This window comes from Eleutherodactylus coqui, chromosome 13 (assembly GCF_035609145.1).
Source record: "Eleutherodactylus coqui strain aEleCoq1 chromosome 13, aEleCoq1.hap1, whole genome shotgun sequence".
In the NCBI taxonomy this organism is placed as follows: Eukaryota; Metazoa; Chordata; class Amphibia; order Anura; family Eleutherodactylidae; genus Eleutherodactylus; species Eleutherodactylus coqui.
In genome coordinates, this window is record NC_089849.1 from 35970154 (window position 1) to 35983494 (window position 13341).

At 45.1% G+C, this 13341-nt stretch overlaps 1 protein-coding gene across 2 annotated transcripts in view; it reads left to right on the forward strand.

The window, feature by feature from the left end:
* LOC136587819 (signal transducer and activator of transcription 5B) overlaps window positions 1-13341 on the forward strand; it is a 141025-nt gene that overhangs the window by 106117 nt on the left and 21567 nt on the right. For both annotated transcript variants that reach the window (XM_066586588.1, XM_066586589.1), the window contains exons 3-8: window positions 713-849; window positions 2912-3068; window positions 6575-6664; window positions 6817-6991; window positions 10034-10164; window positions 12654-12805. In XM_066586588.1, coding sequence (XP_066442685.1) covers window positions 722-849; window positions 2912-3068; window positions 6575-6664; window positions 6817-6991; window positions 10034-10164; window positions 12654-12805 — 833 coding nt within the window. In that variant the 5' untranslated portion in view covers window positions 713-721. The remainder of the gene's footprint in view (window positions 1-712; window positions 850-2911; window positions 3069-6574; window positions 6665-6816; window positions 6992-10033; window positions 10165-12653; window positions 12806-13341) is intronic.

Below are 13341 nucleotides of genomic sequence, written 5' to 3' on the forward strand. Positions count from 1 at the left end.
GAAGGAGGACAAAGATACAAATACCACATAGAAGCAGCTCAAGTGTAGAAGAACATTTCCACTTATGAAGGAGTTGACATATCTCTGAGTAACCAGGTGGAGAAATCCTTTCAGGCATCTAGAAGAAATGGGTCATGAGGCCTATACTGTCATGATGGCTGCCGTAGAACTTGGAAGAAAAAATATTTTCCTTATGAAACAGCTGAACAAAAATTTTTGTAAAACAAAAAAAATCTACTACTGATTTAGTACTTTTTTGTCGGAAATGCTTTTTAATAAGGTGTCCTCTATCTTTGGTGATCTACAGCTATAGGCCCATTCTTGGTCTGTCAGGGAGGTCTGGAAATGGTTTGCGAACGATTGAACACAAAGCGACCAACAAATGATGAACATCATACCTTATAAAATAAACGCCAAAACAAGCGACTGAATTATCGTTGGCTGCGATTACACCAAACAATTATCGTTAATTTTCATACAATTCAACAATTATTTGATCGATAACCGTTTTGTGTAAAAGAGCGCTAACCCAACGCTGATAACTTGCTGAAACGAGCAACACAATAAAAGCCATCGAAAAACATTTAAAAAGGCAAGAAAAAGTTTTGTGCCCTATTGTATTTAGCTTAAGGGTCCAGTAAGCTTTGCTACAACTGTACTCTGTTGTGGATCTAGTTGTATAAGATGCTTCTTCTCCCTTCCTCCCCTGCAGAGTCGCACCATGGCCGTGTGGATTCAGGCACAGCAGCTCCAGGGCGATGCGCTTCGTCAGATGCAGGCTCTCTATGGACAGCATTTTCCTATTGAAGTTCGACATTACCTATCACATTGGATAGAAGCACAGTCGTGGTATGTTCCTCATATCCCATTCTTAAAGGCGTTGGTCAGGAATAGAAAAATATGGCTGCTTTCTCACAAATACTGCGCCAGGCTTGTCCACTGGTTGCGTGATGATCGCAGTCTGCCTCATTCACTTTAACCAGGGCTGAGGGGCAATATCGGACGCAACGTGTGCTCCGGTGCGGTGCCGTTTCTGGAAGACATCCGGCTAGGTTTTTGTTATTTTAAACCTTTTTATGTGATGCATATGACTTTTGTATTCTTGGGGCAATCTGTCTGGTCAGCTTATAAAGTCAACCAAATCCAAAAATTGTATTTTTTCATTCGGCACCAATAATTTATTAGTTCATAGTTGGTTTCACATAGATTTATCATGCCGTGGCTTATAGGTGCTCTTTGGTAGAGGAGGCATTGTGCCACCACTGAGCAAGCCTAGAGTTCTTGGCTAGAACTCCTTTAAAATAGTCAGTAGTAAGATATAGATTAAAGTTAAAAGTTATTCCCTATTGACTGGATTGCGGTACTTTTATGATCAATGAGATTATCGCAGATAAGACACCCCCCCCCCACACACACACACACACACACACACACACACACACACACACACACACACACACACACACACACACACACACACACACACACACACACACCATCAATCCCAAGAATGGGATGCCCACCTATTCTCACTGCAGGCTCACTGCACCCCCTGCAGTTAGGAGAAGACTGAATGGAGTGGCGGTTGTGCATGCATGGTCCTACTCCATTAACTTTTTATGGGATTGCTGGAGATGGAGTACAAGCAGTCAGCAATTTCCATCAGCCCCATTTAAAATGAATAGAGCATTGGCCGCGCATGTGCAGCCAGCGCTCCATTCAGTCTGATCTCACTGTGGATGCGAGAAGCATTCCTGCAGTGACAATAGGGGGACATAGAACCCCCATTTTCGGAATCGGTGGAGTCTAATAAACGATTCACAAACTTATCCCCTGTCCTGTGGATAGGGGATAAACTTAATTTTGGAATAACCTCTTTAATAATTTAACATAGTAAGACCCCATTTACACTGAAAGATAATCGCTCAAACGACAGTTTGAGTGACAGTTTTGAGCGATCATCTTTGCATAGTCTATAGTAGCGAAATAGCTACTAAAGAGCTATGCAGGCAAAGTGGGACACCGCCGCTATCGCTCGGCGAACAATAGAACTGTTTTGCATAAGCAAACAGCTGCATTGTTCGCTGTGAACTACCAGGGGGACACTAACTGAAAGAATCTTATCAGCGCTGCCGACTGTGATTACAGCCTGCACCGCTGGTAAGAGTTCATTACTAAATTCTAGAAAACTAGAATTGAATGAGGAACGAATTGTGCACGAAAACTGCACGATGTCCGTGCATTTAGACGCAACGGTTATCGCTCGAAAGACGGCTTTGAGCGAATTTTGAGCGAGAATCATTGTGTCTAAATGGGCCTTAACATAGTATGTTAGGCTGAAGGGAGACAATGTCCATCTAGTTCAGCCTGTTTCCACCCCCTCCCTTGTTGATCCAGAGGAAGGCAAAAAAAAACAAAACAATGTGAGTCACTGGAAACTCCCTAATCATGATTTAGCACTGGACCTTGCATGTAATACATTGCAACAGCGACACCATAACTCTCCAAATGGAAGAAAATATTCACGTCACCTTATGGTTATTAAAAAAACCAAAAATTACCCACCTTACCCCTACTCTATACTGGTGAGAAGCAACAACCCCATTACAGTACTGTCTGCGGATGGGTGTCAGCCAAGTCGTGTTCCATTGACTTATAGACTAGTCACCAATGGCGGCACTTGAGAAAACAATTTCTTCCTTCTAGCTAAGAGAGATTTTGTATACTTTTCCCATCAATGATTATTGTCAAGGTATTTCATCTTGAGAGCTGCTGAACCTTTTCTTCAGATGCAGGCAGAGAAACTCCTCCTCTTCCTTTATAGAAAGAGGATGTAAATGGTCCAATGAGTGCATTCTATTCACGTAGTCCTCCTTGCATACTTTGTATAAGTGCAAACTAAATTTAACAGGGATTCGGTGGACCCGGAAAACCCACAGGACAGTATGAAAGCCACCCAGCTGCTGGAAGGGCTGGTGCAGGAGCTGCAGAAGAAGGCGGAGCATCAAGTAGGCGAGGACGGGTTCCTGCTGAAGATTAAACTTGGCCATTATGCTACACAGTTTAAGGTGGGTTGAGAAACGGCAGATCAAAAAATTACATTTCATTTTACATAATATGTATGTATCTAGCAAGATAGTTTTATCACCTATCCATAGTTATATAGAAGTCTGATCGGTGGGGGTCTCACCACTACGATCGGCGGACTGTAGAACACAGTAACTCCCTCACATGCTTGGCCATCATTTCAGTAAGGCTGATGGAAATAGCCGAGCGCTTCTACGTGGCTACCTCCGGCAGTCCCATTGGCCATTGCTCCATTGAATCTCCGGGGTGAAGGAGGGGTGCAGTGAGGAGGAGGGAGTTCACAAGACGCCCCTTCGGGATTGGTGGGGGTCTCCCTAATGGATAGGTGATAAGTCTATCTTGGTACAATACCTTTAATCTACATAAAGAGTTCTGTAACTTTGTAAAACAATGACATTTTGTGTCCCGTAAAGATCCTCCATTACAGCCTATATTGTAGCTCACTGCTGCAGTCATAATTCTGTAAACCTCAAAGCTGAAATCTCCCAGCATTCCTTGTCATTTACATTCTTGGAAGTGTATTTACAGTACAGTGTTGTAGGAAAGACGGTCTTACTGCATTATAGGAGGTAAGTATTGGGAATCTTCCGGTGTCTTGCAGCAGCCAGCAGAATTGTGAATGCAGCTCTGAATTATTATAATGGCTGTAAATATGTGCAAGATAAGGAATAGCGTCTCCACAATGTTACTGATCTGTAGGTGATGTATGCTTCTAACTGTAAATTGTGTTCAGAGGGAACTATATTCTGAAGGTGGGGGATTGCTCAGCAATTAGCCACTCTCACACACAGCATCGGAAAAACGGATGCAGGTTTTTTACACACCCCATCATTATGATGAGGTGCGTTAAAAAGCGTGAAAACGGTGAAATAGAGCAGACGGTGCTCGATAATCGCAGTGTTTTGTAATGTGCACGTCTGCAAGACCCCATTAAAATCAATGGGAGTGTTATAACGCCGCAGTAAAAAGCGCATGTGTGAGAGTGGCCTTAGGGTGGTATTTTACACCTGTGGCGAGGGGTCCTCCTTTCCATCTCTGTCTGTTCGGGTAGCTGGAAAGGGGAATCCTCAGGGCCGAACGGCTCCATCTCAGGATGGAACCGAACAGTGCTGAATGGACCCCATTGACTATAATAGTGTCCATTCAGTTTCCGCACAGCTGCCTGGTTTTCAGCCGGAACAAGAAGTGCTGCACGCAGCGCTTTTTCTTCTGGTATTTTGTGCCGAATCTGTGATGGAAACTCCAACCAGATGCTTCAACGCAGACGTGAAACTGGCCTAAAGCCTCCCTCACACGGGGCGTTTGCAAAACGCTGCCTTTTCAGCCCAGCTGAAGAGGCTGCCCATTCATTTCAATGGGAGACTCAGCTGAAACCGCCCAAGAATAGAACATGCAGCGTTTTTTAAAGCAGCGTTTTCAGCCCCGTGTGAGCAGCCCCATTGAAATGAATGGGAGCATTGTACAGCGTTTAGAACAGGGCTGAAAACGCTGCTGAAAATGCCCTGTGTGAGGGAGGCCTAAGGGTGGACACTCACTGGCGATATTTTCTCTCTTGCGCTGCGAGAGCACGAGAAAACTCTCGCCTCGCAGCGCAAGAAAGACGCCGGAATAGAACCGGCATATCGCTACTGCTTTCAACGGGGCCAGCGGCAGCAGGGCTGGCCCCATTGAAAACATAGGGAGAATGCCACGGACTTCTGCCACATGAATAGCTAAGGGCTATGTGTCATTGGCTGAGCGCTTAGCCAATAGCTAAGCACTAGCTGCTATTGACTGAGCGCTCAGTAATTTACTTATTTTTTAACACTTATTGATGATTATCGGGGAAGGGCTTACATTTCAAGCCCTTCCCCGATAATCATTCTGCGGGGCTTGGCAGAAAGCAGTGCTTTCAATAAGATTGGCAGCAGTGCCAATCCCATTGAAAGCAATGGGATAGAATGCCGCAGACTTCTGCCACAGCTGTGGCAGAAGTCCGCGGCATTCTCCATCTCTTTTCAATGGGGCTAGCGCTGCTGCCACTGGCCCCATTGAAAAGACTGGCGATATCCCAGCATGATGCCGTTTTTTTTTCTCGCGCTGCGAGACTTGACCTTTACTCTCGCAGCGCAGTGGAGAAAAAACCGCCAGTGGGTGTTCACCCTTAGTCAGATCCAGCCAGGGCTGAAAATTATACAAAAGGGGAAAGTTTTATTTTTTAAAAATTGCAATGTACTTTAGGAAATTTAGCTATAAATTAATGCTCCAAGTCCGGCCTAGACCTCGGTGTGGTTGTGTACAAAGTGATACAAAGTCACAAGACCTCATTAACCTGTAGAGGAACCGACACTGACACCTAGTGTTCCCACAGGTCGACCGGGACTGGAGAGCCTTCTTTTTCTTTTTTCCCTTTTTGGGGGAAACCCCTCTTACCTAGTATTTAAAGAAAAAAGTTTGCCAGGATTTTATCTTTAGGATAAGCCATCAATATATGAATAGTGGGGGTGCAAACTCCAGGAACCCCGAACATCAGCAGAAGAGAAGGGCAGCCGCGCAGCGTCAGCCACACAAATACAGATGTTGAAACTCCTAATAATGAAAAAAACAAAACAAACCTGGTTGAATTCGCCAGGTAGTTGCGCATATCAAACATTGGTGAACAAGACATTCATCCAAAAAGTACATTGAGTTAGCTGCTGGCCTGTGTAGGTCTAGGGTATTGTTGCCAAGCCAAAGGAATCTGGGGCTTGATACTCTACCTAGCTAATAAAAGGTCCAAGATGCTTTCCCTGGGGCGGATGAGGTTTTTGCCTTCAGGGTGCCGTCATACTTGTGATAAAATACCACGACTTCTGCGCGATGTGAGGGTGAGTGAAAACGCAGACTTATGAAACCAATGATTTTCAATGGTTTAATTTCCATTTGTGGTGGTTTCACTCATGCAATGTTACGTAAAAAAACAATCGCGGTGTATCCTATCTTTCTGCGGTTTGCTTTTTTTTTTTTTTTTTCCATCTCCCATGTTTTCCTATGGAGCCTCCTTTTTATCGCATCGCAAAGCACAAACTTGCAATTATCATGCGATGCAATGTGTTTACAACATTTAAAAGTCCTATTGACTTTCGTGCAAAAAATAAAATAAAAATTACCGCAAAATCGTGCAAGAAAATTCCAAGCGGCAGCAATGTTTTTATAAGAAAAAGCAGCGCTGACGCTCTAAGTTTACACGTGTGTAGAGCAAACGGTTAACCTTGTTCACTCTTGGCAACTGTGTTGTGAAAGCGTTTATCCTCTGTGGTTTAGATATTAATGCTTAGCCAAATGTAATGCAGTACCCAAAACAGCCACTAGTTAAGGGGTTGTGGCACCCCAGCAAGCTAGTTCTGTTGATCGCGGGGTGCCAGGGGTGAGACTTCTACTAATTACACTATGATAATTCAATGTGAAATCATTTGGCGTGGTCATTGTTTTTATATAAAATAACTGTATTTCTTCACCCTCCATGTAGAATACGTATGAGCGCTGTCCAATGGAGCTGGTACGATGCATTCGACATATCTTATACCACGAGCAAAGACTAGTGCGTGAAGCATCCAATGTAAGTACATCTAACCTGAAAGGACGAGTACAACTTTTGCTCCTGCTTGTGAATGTGTCCATTATCCTACATCACATCCGTCACCGTAGCTCCATACACTTCTCACCATGGTCACATGTTATGTCGGTAATGGGCTCCGATTCCCCCTACAGTCCAGTTCACCGGTCGGCGGCCTCGTGGACACCATGTCTCAGAAGCACCTCCAGATCAATCAGACATTCGAGGAGCTGAGACTTATTACTCAGGACACAGAGACGGGACTGAAGAAGTTACAGCAGACACAGGAGTATTTCATTATCCAGTATCAAGAAAGTCTGAGAATCCAGGGTAAGTCTGTCCTCTCTGAACTACGGGATATATTCTGGGCGGAAATGTTACTTGGAGTAACCGCCGATTGCTGAAACGAGGGGTCTGCCGCACTCATACGAGCACTTAGCCCCTTCTATGGTTTTTGGCGCTTGCCGGCTTCTATCGGGGGCTGAAGACGGACTCCGATCTTTTGACATCTTCTATAGACCTCTGTCTTCAGTTGCCGAGAGGAGCAGACAGGCAACAGCTGAAGGGGCACAGTGCTGGAATGCTGCAGCCCTCCTCGTTCTACTGATCAGCAGTGGGACCCCCACTGACCAAAACTTTTAACATGTTGCTCTGGCATGTAAGAAGTTTGAAAACCGTGTGGCTGCTCTTTAACATGTTGGGTACATATGTATGGAAATTGTTTAATGATTCCCTAGTGCAGTGATGGCAAACCTTTTAGAGACCGAGTGTCCAAACTGCAACCCAAAACCCACTTATTTATTACAAAGTGACAACATGACAGGGGGCGGGGCTTATCATGACTTATGATTTTACCTCTGTCATTATAAAAACGACAGGGCGGATTCAAAATAGACAGCGTGCAGATTTTGACTGCGGAATTTGCCACAGAAAGTACCGCTGAGGACATTCTGCAGCATTTCCACCACGTGTAAACATACCCCAGCAGTAATGGTGACCCCCCCCCCCCCCCCCCCCCAAAAAAAAACACACAGTGGCCGCAGCAGTAATAGTGACCCCACCCCCACTTCTGGGGCCTCAGCAGTAGTAGCGACCCCCCCCCCCCCCCACAGTGGCCTCAGCAGAAGTAGTGACACCCCCACCTCCCCACAGTGGCTTCCGCAGTAACAGAGACCTCCCCAGTGGCCTCAGCAGAAGTAGTGACACCCCCACCTCCCCACAGTGGCTTCCGCAGTAACAGAGACCTCCCCTGTGGCCTCAGCAGTAATAGTGCCCCCCCCCCCCCCCCCCTCAGTGGCCTCAGCAGTAATAGTGACCCCACCCCACCCCCACCCCACAGTGGTCTTGGCAGTAACAGTGACCCTCCCCCACCCCCCTCCTTCATCATCCATTGGACAGTCAAAATCTCTCTTATTCGCCCGGAGATCGCAGACAAGTGCATGTGCAGAAGGAGACAAATTTTCCCAAAAAAGGGTCGGATGATTTACGCATGTGTAATATTTCAGAAATTCTACAGTATATGCCCACAAGGAGGCTCGCTGCTGATCACAGGTTGCCTTATAATTGTAAGGGTATGTTCACACTGGATATGCAGTTTGTGTAAGAGGTGAATCTTCCATCCACTTCTGTGGGAGATGCGCAGATATTACATGCATGTGTCTATATAACGGTGCACAGGTACATATGCTATATAAGGCGGCTTATGAATGCTTATGGAATATATAGCCATAGATGATGGCAGTGGATTTCTTTTTCTTCTCCCCTCCCGTGTTTTGAATCCTGTAAAATAAACCCCTTGGACTGAGTCACAATTCAGCGGCATTTTTAGTTCTTTCTCAATCCAGCGCAATTTGTTATTTCTTTTTACATTGATTACTAGCATTTTTATAATTACTATCATTTTGACGACAATTACCCACCGAGCATGTCTAAATAAAGGTGCTTATTACCAGAGCTTAATTACATGCCCTGCGCCGCTCTGAGGAGCATGATGGATTTACGACCATTAAACCTTGTCAGGAGTAATTAAACTCCATCAGAGATTGCCTCTGTCCTAACCTGTGTAAACAGTGCGGCGCCCAGCCGAGGCGTGCGCAGAGCTCTCCGCGGTGGGGATACTTGGGCGACGTGGCAGCCTGCAAATAACATCAACATGGTGTGTGCGAAGGGAACACAAATGGCCCTAAATGTGTGGTGCTGCGTGCGGACCAAATACCTCATGGCTCCTCTGTCGTTTTATACTGGGACCTCGCCAACTAAAACACGGACCCGGACGCTCGCCATAAATAGTACGGTAGGTCCTGCCCATATGAATGAGGGTAGGGAACTGGGAGGAGATCTACAGTAATCATTGCTGCAGCATTTGTAGATCTGTGATTTAGCGTCTCCTGTTCAATGAATACGTTTTAATCATAATTGCTAGTTTATTAAGGATATGGATACTTTTCACTATTTTTACCATCAGAAAATGGCCTATTATATAAAGTTTTTTTTTAAATTCTAAACCATTGAAGAAAAAAACAAAAATTCTTAAATGTCAGGATCTATAGTTTAAAAAGTCCTAATATCCTACATTTTTCACTCTGACCACTTGTATAGTGGTATAAATCTGTTTTAGTTAATGGGGCAGATTATAATTTACTCTACTAGCTTGTGTTCGCCTCTTCATTTCTGTAATATACATGCATTAATGTCACTTTACCACTGTAAATCACATTTGAAGTGGCCGCCACTAGGGGTCTCCCTTCCAGCTCCTTTGTAAGCTTTGTAATCCACTCTTTGTCATTAGGTACAGAGCTTCTGTAGTGAAAAAAAAAGATAAAGGGATGTTTCCTTAGCAGCTGAGGGAGGAACTATTTTCACAGACAGCTTCTGTGCACTCAGAGGATGCAGGCTGACAGATCTGCAGGCACAGTGATAACGATTTCCACAATCTCTCTGCCTCTCCTGCTGTTAGTGTTTGTCTGTGTTTGTGCACACAGCATAGTGGGTTTACTAACCATTTGTATCTGAATGCCTGAAGTGTCCCTGGGAGAGCATATACTGCCTCCTTGCTGATTGGATCAAAGAGAGTGCAATGCAGCATGGTAAGTCAGGGAAAGGAAGTTCAGGACAGTGAACTACTGGCTGAATGCTAGGGTTCCCACATGCCTCCTCCCTGAAAGTGGATTGCAAGCAGCAGAGCAACAGAAAAATGGGGAAGACCAACGGAAAACCAAATCTTGCAGACCTGAAACAGTGCAAACAGCAGCAAATGAGAGAGTAAGGAGAACCTAGTGTGTATTAGAACATTTAATGAAAAGTCAGGTACAGTTCAAATGTCTGATCTATGTACGTTTCTAAGGTATCGTCTGTTTTTATTACTTCTCACAGCTCAATTCTCACAGCTGTCACAGTTGAGTCCTCAAGAACGCATGCCCCGCGAGGCCACGTTACAGCAGCGGCAGGCTTCCTTAGAGGCCTGGCTACAGAGAGAGGCCCAGACTTTGCAACAATACAGACTGGTAAGCAGCTGCAGGTTTACACATCCTCTTTTTTGAAACATTACGTTTTTACTGTTCTCACCCCCACCCTCTGTGTGTGAGACCCGAAGAGTTGTATGAAGAAGTTATGTTTTGCTTGACAATAGTTCTACGGAGAGTTTAGAAATGTATAGGATACTGCAGTTTAGGAAGTACCTACTGTACAATATGAATGGGTTTAATGTACAGCAGTACAGATGCTCCCCTACTTGTGAACAGGTTCCGTTCCAGGAACCTGTTCGCAAGTCCGAACAAATGTTTGTATGGAGCGGGATCGCGGGTGGCTCCCACTCCATACAACGTCGGGTGCAGGGTGTTCTTACAGCGGACACCCGGCGGCACCAGTTCCGACGAGCCGCGCCGCTCGTCGGAGCTGTTACCACTCTGACAGCAGTATTTAAAGTGTTAACAGTTCCGACGAGTGGCGCGGCTCGTCGGAACTGCCGCCGCCGGGTGCCGGCTGTAAGAAACAGCCGGCACTCGACGTTCAGGGGGCGGGACACTGTGCGGTTACTAGGCAGCCTGGGGCCTTCTGAAAGGCCCCAGGTCTGCCTATGCAGAGTGCCTATCAAGCGCATGGCTTGATAGGCGCTCTGCATAGGCAGCCCTGGAGCCTTTCAGAAGGCCCCAGGCTGCCTAGCAAGCGCACAGCGTCCCGTGATCTGACCGGACAGGCTTCTGTTAGGTGGCGTATTGTGTGTTTTTCTTTGTTTTTTATTTTATGCAGATAGGCCCTATTTTAGTGCTTTTACAGTAGGACTTCCTACTGTAGAAGTTGCATCGCACGAAAACAGCTGTTTATGTGATGCAACAGGGAGGAAGGCTTCATAGGGAAACATGAGCTACAAAACATCGCAAATCGCGATTGTATAGAGCACGCCGCAACTTTGTATTTTTGCAATGTAGCAGCCTACAAAACATCACTAATGTGAAGAATGGGCTTCACATACATGCGTTTTCGAGCACTGTCGCATTGTTGAGAAAATCGCCCGATTTTGAGGCCCTTGTGAAACCGGCCCTAAATTCAGCATAATTCCTAGATTAATTATATCCTCAATGCAATTGGATAAGCATCTAGCCCTTTTTTAAGTGCTGCAACTATCCCTAGCATTACTTTCTCTTGGGGTTGGCCATTTTATTGTTGGACTACTCTAAGTGTAAAGAATCCTTTCTTATGTAAATGCCTAAATCGTTGTTCCTCCAAATGTAATGAATTTTCCCTCAGGCTTTGTACAGTCCTTTGGAGGAATAAATCCTATGGCATTTATTTGTACTGACCACTTGCACTGTTACTTCGGAGCGCTCCAGCTCGTCAGCCGTTTTTAGCTCCTAATGACGGCCCCATATAATACTATATAAGCACTAAAAGGACCGTCTTCAACTGCCGGAAGCAGGAACGCTCCGAAGTAAAAGTGCAGCTCCTTTTTTTTTTTAACTAAGATTACCTATTAACGATGATTTTTAGGTGCACGTGTAAAATCCAATCAGCGATAATGTAACAACTTATCGCTGAATGTTCAGCTGCCGCATGCGTTTGGACCGAGCAATCATAATGCAGATCACTCGCTCTAACGATTTACGTGCATTTTAATCATGTCGTGTAAATTTTCAAACCCCCATTCCGTTTAATAGTCTAGTCTTTCACCCGGAACCTTCTCCTGTTTTCCTATGTCCTCTAGTTAGGCTTGTATATTATTTTACCCCCAGTCTGTAGTCTGCATGGCATTTGCTATCACTTATTAAAGGTTTTGTCTGGGACTAACATATTAATGAACTATCCTTAGCATAGGTCATCAGTATCAGATTGTGGGGGTCCACTGCTCAGGACCCCCGCTAATCAGCTGCTTGGGTGAGCGTTGCAGCTTACTTCACAGCGCTGTGCATTTTATAGTGGCAGTGCCTGGTATTGTAGCTCAGTCCCCTCACTTGAATGAGCTGCTGTTAGATGATGTGACCGATGATTGGTGGAGATCCCGAACATTGGATCCCCACCGATCTGATATTGATGACCTATACTGAGGATAGTTCATTAATATGCAGTCCCAGAAAACCCCTTTAATGCTGCTGATCTGATTTTGTGGCTCTGGCATTGTCTTACCGCATGCAGTCGTATCACAACACTGAGATCGTATGCAACTCTAATACACAGAGGGCCCCATTACTGCAAAGTGTACCCAAAAGTTGGCTATAGTTTATTGGAGTTCATAGTTTTGTTTTTGTTTTTTTTAGAGCCCCTAATGCATGTAACGAATACTGAGAAACCAGCTTTCAGCCCAAAATATTGACAGATTCCCCACAACGTTTCTTCGCTTGTTCAGCAAAATGCATTCCTGGGTTCCCCAGCAGTTAATATTTTCATTTCCTCTCTTTGTTGTATCCACTTTATTACCATCCTCGTAACAACGTAAAAGATTTCCATTTTTCCTAATGTGCGTTTTTCACCTTTTATGGATTTTACTTTGTTTCCTCAGGATTTGTCCGAGAAGCACCAGAAGACGCTGCAGCTTTTACGCAAGCAGCAGACAATCATTTTGGATGATGAGCTGATCCAGTGGAAGAGACGGCAGCAGCTCGCCGGGAACGGCGGTCCACCGGAAGGCAGCTTAGACCTTTTACAGACTTGGTACATGGCTTCTGCCATTTCTTTTGCATTTGTTGTGTAATTCATAAAGTCTTTGTTCGTGGGATTACATAGATAAGATGCTTATTCTTGTCTGAGTCAGTGGACTGCAGACCATCAAGGTCGGATAGATGATCACAATATACGTTTGAGTGTGCATAAAACTCTTTTTGGGGACCACAGATGATGTAATTTTTTGAAATGTTTTGGATGTGCTATTTCCCATGTTTGTCTCCCCTTTCCGAATAATGCAGGTAATAGGACTTGCCAAGGATGTGTATTTGTTAAAGGGTTGTCCAGGTCTTAGTTGATCAGCAGGCATCCACTGCTTGGCTTTTCCATTGATCAACTGCCAGGTGCTGTCATTGCGGACAGAGCTGGAAGAAGATGGCGCTGTCAAGATTGCAGCCGACCAGCTTGATATTGCAGGCTGAACTGCCATTGAATTCAATGGGAGCTGTACCTGCAGTACCAACCCATAGCACTGTCCATGCCGCAGTGTCATCTGATTCCAGCACTGTTTGCATTGACGGCTGGCC